General features: G+C 39.4%; 1 protein-coding gene across 2 annotated transcripts in view; it reads right to left on the bottom strand.

Annotated features, from left to right (window-relative positions):
* prkacba (protein kinase, cAMP-dependent, catalytic, beta a) overlaps positions 1 to 19591 on the bottom strand; it is a 21080-nt gene extending 1489 nt beyond the window's left edge. The window contains exons 1-10 of one of the 2 annotated variants that reach the window (XM_058401253.1): positions 19141 to 19591; positions 10314 to 10375; positions 10093 to 10221; positions 6102 to 6200; positions 5904 to 5986; positions 5685 to 5811; positions 5499 to 5594; positions 5282 to 5404; positions 4967 to 5131; positions 1 to 2883 (exon numbers count right to left, since the gene is read on the bottom strand). The exon at positions 1 to 2883 is cut by the window's left edge and continues 1489 nt beyond it. In XM_058401253.1, coding sequence (XP_058257236.1) covers positions 2758 to 2883; positions 4967 to 5131; positions 5282 to 5404; positions 5499 to 5594; positions 5685 to 5811; positions 5904 to 5986; positions 6102 to 6200; positions 10093 to 10221; positions 10314 to 10375; positions 19141 to 19186 — 1056 coding nt within the window. In that variant the 5' untranslated portion in view covers positions 19187 to 19591 and the 3' untranslated portion in view covers positions 1 to 2757. Of the gene's footprint in view, positions 2884 to 4966; positions 5132 to 5281; positions 5405 to 5498; positions 5595 to 5684; positions 5812 to 5903; positions 5987 to 6101; positions 6201 to 10092; positions 10222 to 10313; positions 10376 to 13181; positions 13453 to 19140 lie in introns of those variants that run through there. The other variant, XM_058401252.1, reaches the window with a different exon arrangement.
* Positions 19592 to 20846: the final 1255 nt, after the last annotated feature.

Here is a 20846-nt window from a genome sequence, read left to right as displayed (position 1 = left end):
CAAATAAGAATAAGGTTCCCTGTTGAGTTTCAAGGTTTCTTCCTCATACCATCTCAGGGAGTTTTTCCTCACCACAGCCGCCTCAGGCTTCTCATTAGGGATGATTTTCTCATTAGGGACTTCCTGACAGTTAAGACAGTTATTTGTTGAGGTTTAATTATTGACAACTGACATATTGTACTTTTATATTGACATATGGATTATTAGCAACACAAGTTTCTGTTGATTTATTGTAATACAGCAACTATAAACAATCGTTCCGTCATCAGCCTCTCTTTCTCTCTCTGATGAACAAAACAAAGAAGCAGCTTGCCATGATACTGTACTTTATCCTGAAGACTCTATCAAGGAGGAAAACCTCTGACTGACACCTGAGACTCTTCAAATAAACTATTAAACATATCCCTTCAGCAATATCAACGATTAAATATCTCTATATTAAATAATTTTAAACTTCACATTTTATTTCTCTGTTTGTTAACACACCAAGGTGCGTCCTTCATACGAATCCCTGTGAACTAGTTGCTACCACAGAAATAAAAATATATTAGAGTGCATTAACAGAAACGCGATTTAAATTACATTCGACGCTACGGTCAGAGCTGCTGTTCTAGAAAATACCCTCTGACCAATCGGATTCAGTTAAATGGCGCTAGGTGTGGAGTTCCACCACGTAGAGATTTACTGCATGCAGAAGTTAATCAGCTTGTTATTTATTTATTATTTCCAATCGAAGGCTTTGTACCTTAAATTTTTAACTCGTTTTTGTGTAATATTTAGTGTAAATAGACTAACTCTTGCTAAAATGTGCAGAGATTAAGGATTAAGTACAGAACAGTACAGTATTTTGTTATTACTATTATCTGCTTTTGCTATCGTACCTGGTTACCGTTGGTTAATACACACATGTTGTCAAAAGTTTTGGGACACCCCTCCAATTCAGGTGTTGTTTTTCTGGGGTTGGACTCAGTCCCTTAGTTCCAGTGAAAGGAACTCTTAATGTTTCAGCTTCATACCAAGACATTTTGGACAATTTCATGCTCTTTGTGGGAACAGTTTGGGGATGACCCCTTCCTGTTCCAACATGACTGCACACCAGTGACCAAAGCAAGGTCCATAAAGACATGGATGAGTGAGTTTGGTGTGGAGGAAATTGATTGTCCTGCACAGAGTCCTGACCTCAACCCCATAGAACACCTTTGGGATGAATTAGAGTGGACACTGTGAGCCAGACCTTCTCATCCAACATCAGTACCTGACCTCACAAATGTGCTTCTAGAGGAATGGTCAAAAATTCCCATAAACACACTCCTAAACCTTGTGGAAAGCCTTCCCAGTAGAGTTGAAGCTGTTATAGCTGCAAAGGGCGGGACAACTCCATATTACATTCATGTGCAGGTAAAGGCAGACGTCCCAAAACTTTTGGTCTCCCTGTGCAATGTTGTTTTTTTTTTTTTTATAAACGTTTGTAAAATTGTGTGTTCAGTGTTGATAAATGTTGACACACAGTCTAGTGCAAAGGTTTGTACCCCCTTCTGTGAAACCAAAGATAATTAAAAAAAAAAAGGTTAAATAATGAATGGTTTTCTTTTCTTATCCAGATGTCTGAAATAGAACAGATGTTATATTGTCTCCTTTCGAGCTATTTTTTGTGTTGAATTTTTCTTACATTTAAGATTACTGTAATTACTTACAGTACTGTAATTACTTATTGCTGGACGAACGCAGCACATTTAATCTGTAGAATTTATCAGGAATTAATTTTTGGTTCCTTCGTCCTAAAAGCATAAAATGATGCAAAAAATACACAATTGTTAATTACACAACTTTTATGTTAAGCGTAAAAGGAACCGTAATCATTTGGAGGCTAATCGTCATGTAGAATTTTATAATCGTGACAGGCCTAGCTGGCGTACCGATCTTACATATGTAATGAACATCTTAGCTAAGTTATGAAGTAATCAAGAAGTTATGTAATATTTTAAATATGTATTTTTTCTACAGTCTGCTCTGGCTGTTATTGTGAATTTGTGTTTAATAATAATAATAAAAATAATAATAATAATAGTAATAATAATAATCATCACCATCATCTTTCAGAATACTCTTTCAGTAGGCTTTTCAACCACACAATCTCACACACACACACACACAATCCACCCACACACAGTGATACACATTCACGCTACGTAGGCGGGAAGTGAATATGTCACGAACAGCATAAAGCTTCAGAACTAAATTAGCATGTAACCGATGTAATATGTTGCTGGCAAGAACAAGCAGCACCGATCCTTAAAAAAGTGCAATATCACAGACTAATAGTAATAACTCTCTTAAACACAAGTAAAAGTGGCCTCTTCATTCATTACAGTTAAAAAAATAATTATAAGAAGAAAAACAAAAACAATATTTTTCAAAAATGATGCTAGAAACCTAACCAAAGACAGAGAGAGAGAGAGAGAGAGAGAAACAAACAAACAAACAAACATATAAGAGTGTGTCTGGTGCTTTGTGTTGCAGCCCGAAAGAGAAACTGCATTTCGAGCCGAACTTCATCTATAGCTTGGTGCGAAACTGCACACAGAGATCATGGCACTCATGAATCTCTCACAACTTCATGGAATGAAGAAACGTGAAACAGTCTAAACACACACGATGGTCAGAGCTTCACTCTCACCTCTGAAGGAGTGCAAAGGAAAGGAGGAAAAAAAAAAAAAAATCCCAATATGTAAGAGCCCTTTAAGAACTCTTGTCCTACTAAAACTCCGAGAACTCCTTAGCACACTTCTCCGTGTCCGAGATCCGGATCTCCTCCTCTTCATAGTCGTCGAAGTTGCTCGTGTCACCTGGCCCTCTGAACTTTGGTATGATGGGAGCCTCGACCTGAAAAGAGAACCGCTCACAAAGTGGGTCAAAAGACTCCTGTCTGGTCAGTGTTCAACAACTGGTCTCAGGTTTTCTTGCCTGGAAACCTAGTTAACTAGGCTAAAGAAGTGAATAGCTCATGGAATCTACATTTACATTTCTGACATTTGGAGAGACGTACAAGAGCACTTTAAAGTCTCTATTATTGAATACCCTAACACCGGTTCACTAGGTGATGGACTCAGGAAACCATCAGACTAAAAACTATGTTGGGAGTTACACAACATACAGCAATACATAAAAGAAACAGGGAAAATAAGAGCTACACTTGTACTGCCAAAAGTTTTGGGACACCCCTCCAAATCATTGAATTCAGGTGTTGTTTCTTAGGGGTTGGACTCGGCCCCTCGTTTGGATCTTCTCCACATTGTTGTACAGGATGTCTTTGTACGCTGTAGCTTTAAGATTTCCCTTCAGTGGAACTAAAACCTGTTCCAGCACGACAATACCCCAGTGCACAAAGCAAGCTCCATGGAGACATGGGTTGCTATGGTAGATAATATGGTAGAAAATTTCAAGTGTCCCGACTTCAACCTCAACGTACACCATGCTCCTAACCCGAACTCACTGCCTGACCTCATCAGTGCTTTGAGGCTGAATGAGCACAGATCTGTGCATCCATGCTCCAAATAAAGTGGAAAGCCTTCCCAGGAAACTCGAGGTGCAATTGGGAATGGGAATAGCTTAAAAATGAGATCATTTGTGGGTCTTATGGTCAGGTTTCCACATACTTCTAGCCATGTAGTTTATGTGGAAACATTGACAAAGCTAAGTGCAGGGCCTGGCTATACTTTTAGCACAATACGTCATTCTACGGTTAACCATGGGAGAACATAAAGATGCATGATTTGTTACATCATCATGTGCCACCTCAATAACTTTATCAGGAGATATAAAGACTCTGTGGCTAGACAGTCGTCCACTGCCCAGATAATATACTCGTTCATTTCCTTGTCCTGTGCTATTACTCCTCGCACTGCATCTCGCTCTCCCAGATCTACTAGCACTGCTTGACTGGTCCCACCATCTCTCAGGGTACGAGGTGAATATACATCTAGAACCTTTCTCTGTTCTGGCACTGAGGTGTTGGAATGAACATCTTTAAATGCCGGATGAAGACCTATCTCTTCCTTAAAAACTTAAACTACACTATACTGCCAAAAGTTTTGGGACGTCTACCTTTACAATATGGAGTTGTCCCACCCTTTACAGCTATAACAGCTTCAACTCTTCTGGGAAGGCTTTCCACAAGGTTTAAGAGTGTGTTTATGAGAAGTTTTGACCGTTCCTCTAGAAGTGCATTTGTGAGGTCAGGCACTGATGTTGGATGAGAAGACCTGTCTCACAGTCTCCACTCTAATTCATCCCAAAGGTGTTCTATGGGGTTGAGGTCAGGATTCTGTGCAGGCCAGTCAAGTTCCTCCACACCAAACTCACTCATCCATGTCTTTATGGACCTTGCTTTGGTCACTGGTGTGCAGTCATGTTGGAACAGGAAGGGGTCATCCCCAAACTGTTCCCACAAAGAGCATGAAATTGTCCAAAATGTCTTGGTATGAAGCTGAAGCATTAAGAGTTCCTTTCACTGGAACTAAGGGGCCGAGCCCAACCCCTGAAAAACAACACCTGAATTCAGTGATTTAAATTGGTGTCCTAAAGGTTTTGGCAATATTGTGTATGCTTTGTAAGATGATTGGGATCTCTAAATTGTATGTAGTGTGTAAATGTAGATGTGTGTGTGGAATGGTGTCCTGCGGTAGTCTGGCATCCTGACCAGGGTGTACCTGCCTCGGGACAGGTTCCAGTAGGATAAGCGGTGTAGATAATGAATGGAACCAGTTGCCAAGACCAGAAATCTCCTGTGTGTGTATACTCTCTATAAAATTGCCTCACATAAATTTGCAGATAATCTAAGAACTTCCAACATTTGGTATGTGACCAAAGGAAAAAACCTTAAATATTTAGCAATCATTTCACATTGAAAGTGACTTCCTATTAGAAACGTTTTAAATAATTCAAATGAATAAACAAGCAGGAATACCTTTCTTTCATAAATAGCGATCCAATCTGTTGTAGCAAACCACTTGTGGTTCTTAATGTCATTGACGCCGTTTTTAAGATTGCCGAAGCGTTTGGTGAGATCAACCTGAAGAAGATTTCTCAGCAAGTCCTTCAGATCGGAACTGAAGTGAGAAGGGAATCGGACCTGGAACCAAAAGATGCAAATGTTTATGTGTGTGTTGTTTAAGCTATAATAAAATGGTTCAAAGAAGAAAAAAGAAAAAAATGGTAAAGAAAAAGCTCTGGAGATTAAAAAAAGATTCCTCAACTATAAGGACGGTTTACAAATGTTTACCTTTCCAGATACAATTTTCTCATATATCTGGATCGGCTGGTCAGCAAAAAAGGGTGGGTAACCTGCAGCCATCTCGTAGATCAGAACACCAAGAGCCCACCAATCCACAGCTTTATTGTAGCCCTAAACACACACAGTAAAGAACAATATCATGAAATAAATTTGCGGTGAATATAGAAGCATTGCACAGGATATACAAGTACGCTGTAGATTTAACCTTGCTAAGGATGATCTCTGGAGCCAGGTATTCTGGTGTGCCACATAATGTCCAGGTTCTGCCTTTTACTTTTTTAGCAAAGCCAAAATCTGTGACCTAACAGACAGATGTTAGAGCTTGTAAGAAAGATGTAAGAAAACAACTAGTTTAAGGTTAATAGCTGCTTAGTGGGTGTAAGAGATTTACCTGGATGTATCCATGCTGATCAATGAGAAGATTCTCAGGCTTCAGGTCTCTATAGATGAGGTCTAGCGAGTGGAGGTACTCAAACGTGAGCACGATCTGAGCTGCATAAAACCTGGCATGGTGCTCACTATGGGCACAATGTAAAACATTAAATTAGTCCAAACTGATTAACATATACTACAAGCAAGAACCACACAGTCTTTCAGTCTAAGTATTCACCTGAATCTTCCAATTCGTCTGAGGTGTGAGAACATCTCTCCACCCGGGACATACTCCATAACCATGTACAAGTTTGAGTTGTCCTGAAACACCAGAATTTCACTATTAAAGCGAGCGCTACGAAGATAAAGAAATCATTACACACACACACACACACACTGAGACATCATGTAAGAAATCATCCAATCAGCCATTTACCTTGAACGAGTATTCCAATTTGACGAGGAAAGGAAAAGAGACAGCCTGCAGTATTTTCTTCTCGTTTAACGTGTGTTCTATTTGTTTCAGCTTCACCACCTTGAAAACAAGCCCAAGAAATATGAACAGACTGTGCGAACATTATGTTAAAACACTGATCAGCCATAATATTGTGAGCAGTGACTGGTGAAGTGAATAAGGCTGAGTATCTCCTCATCATGGCACCTGTTAGTGGGTGGGATATATTAGGCAGCAAGTCAACATTTTGTCCTCAAAGTTGATGTTAGAAGCAGGAAAAATGGACAAGTGTAAGGATTTGAGCGAGTTTGACCAAAAGGGCCAAATTGTGATGGCTAGACCACTGGATCAGAGCATCTCCAAAACTGCAGCTCTTGTGGGGTGTTCCCGGTCTGCAGTGGTCAGTATCTATCAAAAGTGGTCCAAGGAAGGAACAGTGGTGAACCGGTGACAGGGTCATGGGCGGTCAAGGCTCACTGATGCACGTGGGGAGAGAAGGCTGGCCCGTGTGATCCGATCCAACAGACGAGCTACTGTTGCTCAAACTGCTGAAGAAGTTAATGCTGGTTCTGATAGAAAGGTGTCAGAATACACAGTGCAGGACGGGTCAGGGCTGTTTTGGCAGGGACCAACACAATTTTAGGCAGGTGGTCATAATGTTATGCCTGATCTGTGTATGTAATGTACTTAACATTTATAGTGACTGGGAAAGCATTCGTTCGTTCTAAACGTTGAGGTCTTGGTTTGACTACATTTGTATAATTTTGATCAACATCAGGCAAACATAACTATTAATTATTTTTGATGCTACTTTGACATTTATGGCATTTTGCAGACGTCCTTATCCAGACAGACTTACATTTATCTCATTTAGTCTCATCAAGTGAGTCATGGAGGGTTAAGCAGTGACATCCTGGTGGCTCTAGGACTGAATTCAACATCTTAACCACCAAGACACCATTGCATCTGTATTGCCATGTTAAAAAAAAGTGATGCTTTTCAGCTTCTGTGGTTTACACAGCCTTAGTCCATCGTGTAGCAGTACCCAGGATCAGGTCAGCCCACAGTGGACATCATGCAAGTCCTCAAGCTAAACTAGTGACACTACATGCTTTAGGCTCCAGTTTCTCGAACATCAGGTCCAAGTCTGGACTCATTCCTCTTGTTCAAGCAGAGCAAGTAATCCCTGATACATAATGTTTATTCATTCCACCATGGATTATCCATTATATGGACACATACACTATATTGCCAAAAGTATTCGCTCACCCATCCAAATAATCAGAATCAGGTGTTCCAATCACTTCCATGGCCACAGGTGTATAAAATCAAGCACCTAGGCATGCAGACTGTTTTTACAAACATTTGTGAAAGAATGGGTCGCTCTCAGGAGCTCAGTGAATTCCAGCGTGGAACTGTGATAGGATGCCACCTGTGCAACAAATCCAGTCGTGAAATTTCCTCACTCCTAAATATTCCACAGTCAACTGTCAGCTGTATTATAAGAACGTGGAAGTGTTTGGGAACGACAGCGACTCAGCCACGAAGTGGTAGGCCACGTAAACTGATGGAGCGGGGTCGGCGGATGCTGAGGCGCATAGTGCGAAGAGGTCGCCAACTTTCTGCAGAGTCAATCACTACAGACCTCCAAACTTCATGTGGCCTTCAGATTAGCTCAAGAACAGTGCGCAGAGAGCTTCATGGAATGGGTTTCCATGGCCGAGCAGCTGCATCCAAGCCATACATCACCAAGTGCAATGCAAAGCGTCGGATGCAGTGGTGTAAAGCACGCCGCCACTGGACTCTAGAGCAGTGGAGACGCGTTCTCTGGAGTGACGAATCGCGCTTCTCCATCTGGCAATCTGATGGACGAGTCTGGGTTTGGCGGTTGCCAGGAGAACGGTACTTGTCTGACTGCATTGTGCCAAGTGTAAAGTTTGGTGGAGGGGGATTATGGTGTGGGGTTGTTTTTCAGGAGCTGGGCTTGGCCCCTTAGTTCCAGTGAAAGGAACTCTGAATGCTTCAGCATACCAAGACATTTTGGACAATTCCATGCTCCCAACTTTGTGGGAACAGTTTGGAGCTGGCCCCTTCCTCTTCCAACATGACTGTGCACCAGTGACCAAAGCAAGGTCCATAAAGACATGGATGACAGAGTCTGGTGTGGAGGAACTTGACTGTCCTGCACAGAGTCCTGACCTCAACCCCATAGAACACCTTTGGGATGAATTAGAGCGGAGACTGAGAGCCAGACCTTCTCGTCCAACATCAGTGTGTGACCTCACAAATGCGCTTCTGGAAGAATGGTCAAAAATTCCCATAAACACACTCCTAAACCTTGTGGACAGCCTTCCCAGAAGAGTTGAAGCTGTTATAGCTGCAAAGGGTGGACTGACGTCATATTGAACCCTATGGATTAGGAATGGGATGTCACTTAAGTTCATATGCGAGTCAAGGCAGGTGAGTGAATACTTTTGGCAATATAGTGTACATTCCATAAAGTGGTGAAAAGGGACACCGTATAATTTTTCGGTGAGGTTCTGGCAACCACTGCTGTCGGTATTTTACAGTAAAATATAATTTTTTTTTACAGTGTAATGTCCATGCTGAGTCTGTCTGCGGCTATATAAAATTATAGACTTTAGAGTTCTACTTTTGACTATGAAAATCGAAAATTGAGAATTGAAAATTTTATCCACTAGCTTGTTATTAAGATTCTCTTGATTGACTTTAATTGAAGAATTCCTTAACAAACAACAGATTTAAAACACCATGAGTCACACCCCTTTTCCCAGTGAAATAGTTAACTAAAAAAGCCGTGCTAGTCCTGATTCTAAAATACCAGTGTGAAACCGTCTATACGTTGTTTAAAGCAGGGTTAAGAAGATATACCCCGGGTTTTACTGCAATCTGAAAATCTCTCTTATGTATTTTGTGAACATTTAAGCAACACACTATGTTGCCAAAAGTTTTGGGACACCCCTCCAAATCATTGAATTCAGGTGTTGTTTTTCAGGGGTTGGACTCGGCCCCTTAGTTCCAGTGAAAGGAAGTCTTCATGTTTCAGCTTTATACCAAGATATTTTAGACAATTTCATGCTTTGTGGGAACAGTTTGGGGATGACCCCTTCCTGTTCCAACATGACTGCACACCAGTGACCAAAGCAAGGTCCATAAAGACATGGAGTCCTGACCTCAACCCCATAGAACACCTTTGGGATGAATTAGAGCGGAGACTGTGAGTCAGGCCAAAACTGGAACGTCTGTTTTCACATGCACATGAATCCTTCTGGGAAGGCTTTCCACAAGGTTTAGGAGTGTGTTTATGGGAATTTTTGACCATTCCTCTCTAGAAGCGCAATTGTGAGGTCAGGCACTGATGTTGGACGAGAAGGTCTGTCTCTCAGTCTCCACTCTAATTCATCCCAAAGGTGTTCTATGGGGTTGAGGGACTCTGTGCAGGTCAGTCAAGTTCCTCCACACCAAACTCACTCATCCATGTCTTTATGGACCTTGCTTTGGTCACTGGTGTGCAGTCATGTTGGAACAGGAAGGGGTCATCCCCAAACTGTTCCCACAAAGAGCATGAAATTGTCCAAAATGTCTTGGTATCCTTGGTAAATATGTCACAGAGGGTTTAGTCTTCTAAATAATTACCAGGTATTTCTCAGTTCTTAATATTTAACTATCAATGAATTCATCTGTAATAATGTTCTATTATAATAATTCTACAACTTAAGAATAGTTAACCATAGACAATAGAATTGTTTTAATAGACAAGATCTTTAAAGAGTTTTGATTTACAGTGAAGGGTTAGGGTTCGATTCTGAAATCAGCTTTACTCATCACTGTACTGAAAGTAAAACTCTGGATGTGGTGCACGTGTGTGAAAATGAGCAAGGTGCAGGTGTCATCTTTAAGGTTTTACACTAAAGGCAAAAAGTCTGATTGTTTTGTCTCGTATCCTACTCACTTTTTGCTTATCCAGGATCTTCATAGCATAGTATTGCGCTGTTCCTTTATGTTTCACTAACATAACTCTTCCGAAAGAACCGGTACCCAGAGTTTTCAGTCTCTCAAAGTCATCCAGGCAGGTCGAGCTCTGCAGAGATTAGAGAGAAGACGGCTTGTGTGGAAACATCGTACGCAGGCTTTAAAGTATCTCTTAGGAGCGTTGTAGTGTAGATCCCTTACCTGTGGTGGACACTCCCATTTCCTCAAGAAATCCTCTCTGGCTTTGGCTAAAAATTCTTTCACTGAAAGGAAACAAAGAAAATCTAGAGGTTAGGAAATTATTTTGTCTGTTGTATATTTATTACGCATGCAATAATCTAAACCCAAAAGCACAATCCATATATATTAAAATAAAAACCCTAAAAACAAACAAAAAACAAGGCAATCCATGAGGAGATGCAACGTTTTACAGCTAGCCGATGTTCATGCAAACTCAAAGCTGACAAACCAGAAGGAACGTGCAGCTCTCCTACACAGTAAAAGCATCTGCCCTTCATTTCAGAGACTGTGGCAACATAATATTTTACTGTAAGCACTACAGCACAGCTAACTTACTTCAAAAATTATTATTATTATTGTTATTATTATTATTATTATTAGAAGTAGGAACAGACTAGACATTTTTGAGGATATTTTTCAGGTTCACAATAAAGTCTGTTGACTAATAATAGTGGGATGAAAATAAGCTTACACAAGAAATAACTATTAAAAGCTGTAACTTTTATAGTTACACACACAAACCCTCTTATGCTTCATTATTCCAAACACCCACATAAAAGTGGTTTTCCCCTATAAAGACACCTTCCTCATGTCTGTCAGTGGGGATTAAGAATCAAATGAAATAAAACGGATCCTTCTACCTTGCACACTTTGTGCATATACTTTATTAACTATCTAGATTTTTCTAGATATTTAGTCTATATTATATCCTATATAAGTTGTATTAGGCTGTAATTAAGGATCACATTCTCTGAAACGCTGGGCAGGTTGTAAAACATGAGCATACCAAACGCTTCTACAGTTCACCGAGGATTGCAGGAACATTCACCCACACGGATGAAAAAGAGAAGAGGAGATAAAAAGAAATGTTTAGGTATTTCTCTCTAGGACAAAATGTTAAAAACAGGCTTTTTTTTTAATCTACACACGACAACACAATCTGAGATATACCTGAAATAGGAACATTTTCTTCTTCTTATAATAATAATAATAATAATAATAATAATAATAAATTCGTTTTAAAACAGTATATAAGAAAGCATTATCTACACTGCCATTCCAGGTTACTGGTAAAGAAGTAACCTTTATTTAACCAGGATAAAAATAATATCATTAAGATTAAATCTTTTTTTTTGACCTGGACAAGAAACCGACAAAAGACACAACAACAATTTTTGGGGATAAAAATAAAACAAAATATAATAATATACAATCAAACATCACAGAAACTTCCAACATGGCCGTACTCCATAAACTCCAGCGATGGGAGAACAGTAAGTTTTAGGTGTTTCTGTAAGTTTCACGGTGATAAGGCATCAAAATGAAAACCTTTTTTTTCTACTACACGAGAAGGAAACAGAAGTCTTCCTGTCAGTGTGTAGATAGCGCTGTGTTAACCACAGAAAACACCAGCCGGTCAGAGGGCTGGTCCTGAGACACCAACAACAAACTGCATATGTTCTCGAACAGTCCTGAATTCTGTTCATCAGCACTGGATCTCACATGTAACATTTTATTAGCGTTTATCATCGAACACTGTGTTCTATTTTTTTGTTGTGAAGAAAAAAAATAGATGACCGAGTACATGCATTTCCTGAGGAAAAGTGAAGATCAGCTGACAGATCTGATTTCAGCTTCGATAGTAAACATGAACGCTTGTAACAAAACCAGAAGAAAATATACTATGGAGTCTGTTTAAGAAAAGCTGCTATAATGATCTCAGGTGGTGGGTGAAGTACATTATTCCTATCATTTATACACTATACATACCAAACGTTTTGGGACACCCCTCCAAATCATTGAATTCAGGGGTTGTTTTTCAGGTGTTGGGCTCAGCCCCTTAGTTCCAGCGAAAGGAACTCTTTATGCTTCAGCTTCATACCAAGACATTTTGGTGCTCAGTTTGTGGGAACAGTTTGGGGATGACCCCTTCCTGTTCCAACATGACTGCACACCAGTGACCAAAGCAAGGTCCATAAAGACATGGATGAGTGAGTTTGGTGTGGAGGAACTTGACTGTCCTGCACAGAGTCCTGACCTCAACCCCATAGAACACCTTTGGGATGAATTAGAGTGGAGACTGAGAGCCAGACCTTCTCGTCCAACATCAGTGCCTGACCTCACAAATGCACTTCTAGAGGAATGGTCAAAAATTCCCATAAACACACTCCTAAACCTTGTGGAAAGCCTTCCCAGAAGAGTTGAAGCTGTTATAGCTGCAAAGGGTGGGACAACTCCATATTACATTCATGTGCATGGAAAGGCAGATGTCCCAATACTTTTGGCAATATAGGTATACATTGGTTTCATTTAAAACAATAAACGAGTCTGTGGTCACCTTTGGTCAGATGAACTGACCTCAGACATTGAAAAGATGTCACAAATGTCAAAAGGTCACAATATAAAATGGCTTCATTCCTTTCACTTTCAGCTGTTTAGAGTGTAGCTTCCTGTCTAGGAAGTCATTTTGTCCTGTTTGTTGTGAACATAATTTACCTTGAAATCCCTTATCTATGGTAAAAAAAAAAAAAGGCAGGATAATTTTATTCATGGTGATTAAGCAGGTGACTAAATTGGCCTTTTGGTTATCACATGATTTATCCAACCATTTTATTGAATAAAAGATAAGAGAAAGGACAAAAAACATGACCTGCATTGTAACAACTTGGAGAGACCTATTTTGTTCTCCTTCCTTATGATGTTATATTGTGCACCATGTCCTAATCTTCCCTGTTGCTCTTATGCTGTGGGGGGTAAATTTCCCCTTGGGAGTTAATCAAGTACTTTCCGCTCTCCTCTCCTGCTCTAGATCAGCTTGATTTGACTTACTTGCTTCGTCCCACATGATGGTGTATCCGGAGACATGCGGTCCTTCACTCTCTTGCGATTTATCGTGGTTTCCCTTGCGGTTCTTGTAAAAAAGAAAACGATTGGCCAAAGTGTCCAACTTTTGCAGAGCAGAGGTGGTGCCCATAGACTGGCCAAAGTTTGAATCCTTTGCTTGGGCCATTGGCTGAAGTTTTCCGTACTACAACTGGCTCGGTGTGCATCGACTGTACGCTTTCAGGCCCTGCATGAATAACAGGCACTTCCTGTTTGCGATAGTTCCCTCGCTTTGCTAAACTGCAACGTTGGTCTGCTTCACCACACACGCAGCTACTTCCACTTCCTGTTCAGGTTAACCAGCTTCATATTTTTTACAGCAAGTGCTGGACAATGGTTCTGCTTAACCTTACTGAAACAATACTTTGTTATAATGGGGTCGACATTTTCATACATCCGAGACCAAACAAACTTTACTGATGTTTATGTAAATACACTTATACTGATAAAAGTTTTGGGACGTCTGCCTTTGCATGCACATGAATGCACAGCTATAACAGCTTCAACTCTTCTGGGAAGGCTTTCCACAAGGTTTAGGAGTGTGTTTATGGGAATTTTTGACCGTTCCTCTCTAGAAGCACATTTGTGAGGTCAGGCACTGATGTTGGATGAGAAGGTCTGGCTCTCAGTCTCCGCTCTAATTCATCCCAAAGGTGTTCTATGGGGTTGAGGTCAGGACTCTGTGCAGGCCAGTCAAGTTCCTCCACACCAAACTCACTCATCCATGTCTTTATGGACCTTGCTTTGGTCACTCGTGTGCAGTCATGCTGGAACATGCTATATAGTGTATCTGTAGTGTATCTATCCACATGTCTATATTTATATATTTCTATAAAGCTGCTTTGTGACAGGTTTTAAATAACAATTTTAAAAAAACGTAAGAGATATATATTTATATATATTCAATTACAAACACAACCATAACAGAATCGTTTCAAAGTCTGGAACAGGACGAACAAGCTGGATATGTTTAGCTTAAGACTCATTCATTAGTGACTCTTTCAAAAGATGTTGTTTGTTGTTGTTGTTTCAGCTGCTCCCTGTTCAGGGTCACCACAGTGGATCGTTTGGACCGCATGTTTTGATTTTGGCACAGGTTTTACGCCGGATGCCCTTACTGACGCAACCCTCAGTCCCATTTAGCTTGGGACTGACACTGAGCGTTAAGTCTTCAGTGGCTGGGTTAGCGTCCTGCCCGGGAATCGAACCCAGGCTGCGGCAATGAGAGCACGGGATCCTGCCACCTGACCACCAGGAGGCCAGTCTTTCAGCAATAAAACAGAAATCACAAATCAACACTGAACATTGACCTGTACATTGAAGAAGGTCCACTCAGACAAATCTACAAATAAAAAAATAAAAGCTGGTTAGACATCAATGTTGTCAGCTGTCTCAGGGTGGAGTGGAGTCAGGTGTAGGTCCTGCATGGCTGAAATGAGAATCCACCTCTTACAGCCTAACGATAGCGTTTTGCTTCTTGTGACCGTATTTAGAGTGCAAAAGTCATAACAGTTGTGTTTTACTTGATTATATTATTAATTTATTTATTATATATCATTTTGATTTTTTTTCCCCCTATTTTCTATTTTTATATATTGTATAATTAATATACTATTTTATATGTAAAATGTATATATGTATTATATCCTGATACTCTTCTTTTTTTATAATTGATATTCTTGATGTTTTTATATTCTATTTTCAATTTGATTTTAATTATTTCTTATATTTTCATATTTTATTTAAATTATTGCTAATATTTTATACATTTGATTTAAATTGTATTTCTTATATTTTTATATTCTATACCTATATCTATATTTTTTACCATCTTACAGTGGTAAAAAAACATTCCACTACATGTTGTACTGTGTATGATTGTGTACGTGACAAATAAAATTAGAACTTGTTTATTTGTGATGAGGGGGGGTGCAAGTATTTTCTGCAATAATCCAAAAGCCAGTGGGAAAAAATCCTGTTCATTTTTCAGTCCAGTGTGATGCTACTGGGCTACAATAAATAAATAAATTAATAAATAAATTAATAAATTTATAAATAGACAATAAAACATCCATCATCCCTGCAGCACTCTATGACCCCACCCCCCGGTGGTTTTCTTTTTTTATTCATTATGTAATAATGTAGTTATTACTACATTATAATACAGTAACTCTTCATAATCTCAGAAACTGCTACACAAAATTCTGGAAATTATTCTGGAAATTAAAAAAAAAAATCTAAAAAAGTTCTAAACACTCTGGAGCAGATCACAATATAAATTTTCAACTAAACACTTCATTTTATTGCATAATTAAATCAAATATTTACTTAAATATATTTATCTTCATGTTTTGGCTGATCTGTATCAGCTATGTTAGATAAGATATAATGAAATTACTAAAAAAAAATTTTACAATAATATCTAATAAAAGATAAAAAAGATATATTATAATAAAATGAAAAAATAAAAAAGCCCAGATATCTAAAACATCTTGTTTACAAAAACAAGTTCATTTGCATTCAGTTCCTTTTATTTATTTATTAATTTTATTACAGCTACAATTCAGCATGGCTTAAAATCCCCATGCAAAAATTAAAGCAAATGAAACAAGCACCTTTATTAATCAAAATCAAAAATATGTTCACAAAATCCTTGACTTGGAAAAAAAGTGAAGCTCTGATGTTGGAGTAGAGTTTTGACGACATGCTGTCGTTTGTCTCGGGTATTTTCTCTAGTAGCGGACTTTAATGAGGCGACATCCTCCGTGCTGTCCTGCATTTCCTGAATTTGCGATCTCTCTGTGATATTCAGAGGAACTGGCAATTTTTTTAAATTACCGCAGATTTGACCCAAGTCACGTGACATGACGTGACATGATCACAAAACACATTCAGCCCTCATTGATTCGTGTGTGTTGAACGTGAGTAGAGCGATCATAGAAAGTAATTACACACGTGTCTTTACTGGTAAGAGTTTAAAAGAAAAATCATGTGCTTGCAATTTCACCAATTCATAAAACAAAAAACATGAACAAACTTTTTTTAAAAATTCTGATAAAAGCAGCAGCAATAAATAAATAAATAAATAGGTAGATAGATAGATAGATAGATAGATAGATAGATAGATAGATAGATAGATAGATAGATAGATAGATAGATAGATAGATAGATAAATAAATAAATACATACATACATACATACATAAAGCAATTTTGGCCACATCAATGAAAAAAACTCAAGCTGCACAATCATATTTTACGTACTGTATAACTCTCTCCAAAATAAATAAATGAATTCAAATAAATAAATAAACTGATTGACTGATTGATTAATTAATTATAAAAAAAAGGTTACAGAAATGTAAATAAATATCAAAATAAATAAAAAATACAATACAGTAAAGATGGAATAAAACTAAAGAAACTGAAAAAAGTGCACATATAAATTTGTGAATCACTTAATAAAATCTAATCTTTAGATGAAGTGGTTAGATTGATTGTATTTAGGTTTTGAGCACTAAATTTCACATCTGTATACTTTTCTCTCGAATATTTCGCAGTGTAAACTTCATCCATGAAATCTTCAGGTGCACAAAGCTTCAATTTTCGCTCCGATTTCACACCAGAGGTGGTGAATATCACTTATAACGTTCTTATCGAAATACCCGATATAAATACCTTAGTCACAAAGCCATCAGTCCGTCGTTCCCTTTCATTTTCCAGCTTCGTACGCATGCTAGATCTCATGTACACCATTCAGGGAATGTCTAAAAGCTGAGGGCAAATAACAGCTTGCTGCCTCTCAGAAAGAATCCAGTGTGAATGTCTCCTGCCCCTGGTGGTAGATATGGACCTTGAATTTGGACCCAAATGAAATGGCAGTTGGACACCAAGGCCATGACGATGATCAACAATCTGGTTTATAAACCTTGCCAAGTGTGAAAGCTACCCTGTGTGCCAGGGTCACTCTCAGACCTGTGGCAACAGATGATCTGGAGGTAAGGGCATGGGGTTCTGAAACTGGAAACCAGCACACCTACTATTTAACCAATAAGGTGCGTATGGTGTTCACCTCACTGCGAGCAACTCATGTAAGGGCAGCACAATGGTGCAGTGGACACTGTAGACACCTAAGGGAGTGGCCTCTGTACCCTGTGGTGTATCAGGATCTAGGAAAAGTTTGGCACAGACACAGGTAGACCTCTTAACCCATACCAAATTGATTGAGACACTTGCCTCACTCTCCATTTCTTCATCCACTAATTCTGCTGACATTCAGAAACCAGACACTGTCTGTGGCTTTAAAGTGGTCACTTTCTTTCCACATTGCTTTTCTCACTACTGGACTGAACATCTTGGCATCCTTCTCTCCAAATGTGGCTAATCTAAGTTTTGGCACCCTCTATAGTCTAAGAAATACTCCTAAAAAGCAAGAGCTCGTGCTACAGGGATTACCCCTACTGTAACCGTGAAATGCCACTCTGCATGAAGTGTCGCCCTCTAATGGCCGTTTCTTAGAAGTGTGCTGCAGTGTCTGCACTGAGGTCTATATATTTGCATGATTTTTTTAAACAGTTGCATGCCAGTCTGTTTTTGTAGTGACATCGACATTACATTTTTACACCTCGAAACAAAACAAGCTGTGATTGGTTGCTTTACATGCCAGTCAGATGCCCTTTCAAGCGATCATTGCCCAATAAAATCTGCTATGGAGTCAGTCTGAAGGTCTGGAAATGAGATACTAGCACTGATTCTATTAGGTTAATATCACAAGTGTGGTGGTCATCCTCCAACAACTAAACTTTTCATGGCATTGGCACAATTTTATTGTTATATGGGGTGATGTAGAAAGCTATTTACACATGTAACAGTGATTTGATGATTATTCATTCATTCAGTGCCAAGGAATGATGGTATTTATATCAAATATTAGGTCATATCTCATATCTCTTCATGACTTTGTTGACAAATCTCAACATTTGCACCCAGTGTTCAAAACTAGGCAGATGTCTAGCTTACTTTCTAGAAACTTACTGGGAATTAAAAGACACTTTCTATACAGACATTTAAAATAGCAGGTTAATTTCTGATAGACACACATAAACCGATCAGGCATAACATTATAACCACCTACCTAATATTGTGTTGGTCCCCCTGACCCGTCCTGCACTGTGTATTCTGACCCCTTTCTATCAGAACCAGCATTAACTTCTTCAGCAGTTTGATCAACAGTAGCTCGTCTGTTGGATCGGATCACATGGGTCAGCCTTCTCTCCCCACGTGCATCAGTGAGCCTTGACCGCTCATGACCCTGTCACCGGTTCACCACTGTTCCTTCCTTGGACCACTTTTGATAGATACTGACCACTGCAGACCGGGAACACCCCACAAGAGCTGCAGTTTTGGAGATGCTCTGATCCAGTGGTCTAGACATCACAATTTGGCCCTTTTGGTCAAACTTGCTCAAATCCTTACACTTGTCCATTTTTCCTGCTTCTAACATCAACTTTGAGGACAAAATGTTGACTTGCTGCCTAATATATCCCACCCACTAACAGGTGCCATGATGAGGAGATGCTCAGTCTTATTCACTTCACCTCTCACAGCTCACAGTGTTATACCTGATCGGTGTACAGTATCTATTTCTATATTGCATTAATTCCTTATCAGCTCGATTTTCTTTATTAACAGGTAAAATGTCCCAGGTAATGCAGGTTAAACCTTCTCAGGCTGATGATAGCCGCAGAGCTAACCTAATGAATGATGGACTGAAGAAGCCGGCTAGCTCTGGTACACAGTAAACGCTGTGCTATTATAGTATAACAGTACAGCGAGTTATAGCCACAAGTACAGTGTTAGCTAGAAGACTGCTGTATAAACTGAGCTTGTGTGTGTATTTTACTCACCGCTTTCTAATTCGTTGCCTTTCTTGGCTGCAGCGGCGTTTCCCATTGTCAGGAAGACACGGAAACCCAGTCGGATGATTATCTCTGGGACTCCCGGGGTGGTTAGCTAGCTAACAAGCGCTCTTCCTCGTCTCTGGTCCAGGTGGACAGCTGGCCTGCTAGCTAGCTGTGCTCTTCAGCTTGCTTTATAGTTTGCATTAATCGTGTTAGCAAGCTAGCTGTCACTGATAGCCAACAGCACCGGCAGCTAATCGACTCTACAGCTTTCTTCAGAGGGAACACTTCAGATGGCCTCACAGGCGCTTACACATCATCTGCGTATTGTACTAGTGACATTCATGTGTGTGCATTATCAGACCTGTCAGGTATCACCGACCGAAAAGAGTGCAGCCGGAGAAAACTCTTCTCCGTGCAAAAATAAAAACAAACAGATCCCAATGATCAACCGGATATGACGCGAACCTGCGTGGTCCCGCTACCGGTTTCAAAGAGAGCGCCAGTCAGTGGATCACAAGCGACATTACGGCCTGCATCAGGACCAGAAAGCATCACATCAGACAGATCACACTGTCACCGAGCATCACTCTCTACTGGTTAACTTCACTGTGTTTATTGGATACAAGGGTCAGTTAAATAGTAAATTCCTTCTATTACTTCCTAGCATTCATTCATTCATCCATCCATCCACTCACTCACTCACTCACTCACTCATTCATTCATTCATTCATTCATTCATCAATCCATTTATTTATTCACCCACTCATTCACTAATTTATTCATTCCTCCATCCATCCATCCATCCACTCACTCACTCACTCACTCACTCTCTCACTCATTTATTCATCAATCAATCAATCAATCAATTAATTAATTAATTAATTAATTAATTAATTAATGCATTCATTCATTCATTCGTCAATCCATTCATTTATTTACCCATTCATTCAATCATGTCAAAGTCAAAGTGGATGGATTTATTCATCCATCCATCCATCCATCCATCCATCCATCCACATTCATTCATCCATCCACATTCATTCATTCATTCATTCATTCATTCATTCATTCATTCATTCATCCATTTAATTATTCTTCCATCCATCCATCCATCCATCTATTCATTCATCCACGCACTCATCCATCTATTCATTCCTTATTTTATTCATTCAGCCATCCACTCACCCACTCATTCATTCATTCATCAATTAATTCATTCATCCATCCATCCATTCATTCATTCTTTCATCTATCCGTCCATCCTTTCACTCACTCACTCACTCATCCATCCATCCATCCATCCATCCATTCATTCATCTTCAGTGACCACTTTGCCCTGATTGGGGTTGCAGTGGATCTATAGTCTATCCTGGAGTACTACAGCTTATACAGGAATACACCCTACAAAATACAGTTTTTCATAATCAATCCACCAAAGGTCAAAGTTTTTTGGAAGGTAGGAGGAGCAAAAAATCCAGAGATAATCCAGGAAGAACATGTACAGAAACTTAACATGGACAATAACCTGGGTTCAGGAACAAACCACAGAAAGAAACTGCCTTGTTTTAAGAAAACATTGCAATAGGTGTTTTTCTCATTGCATTGGTTCATGGTCTTCCCGTCCTCAGGAAATTCCTTTTGCATGTTAATTAATGTCCACACAGTTTATATCTATGTCTAATGTCCACACAGTTTATATCTATGTCTAA

The sequence above is a fragment of the Hemibagrus wyckioides genome, linkage group LG10 (genome assembly GCF_019097595.1).
Source record: "Hemibagrus wyckioides isolate EC202008001 linkage group LG10, SWU_Hwy_1.0, whole genome shotgun sequence".
Taxonomy (NCBI): Eukaryota; Metazoa; Chordata; class Actinopteri; order Siluriformes; family Bagridae; genus Hemibagrus; species Hemibagrus wyckioides.
The sequence above is the reverse complement of the archived record's forward strand: the minus strand, read 5'-3'. Positions and strand labels throughout refer to the sequence as shown.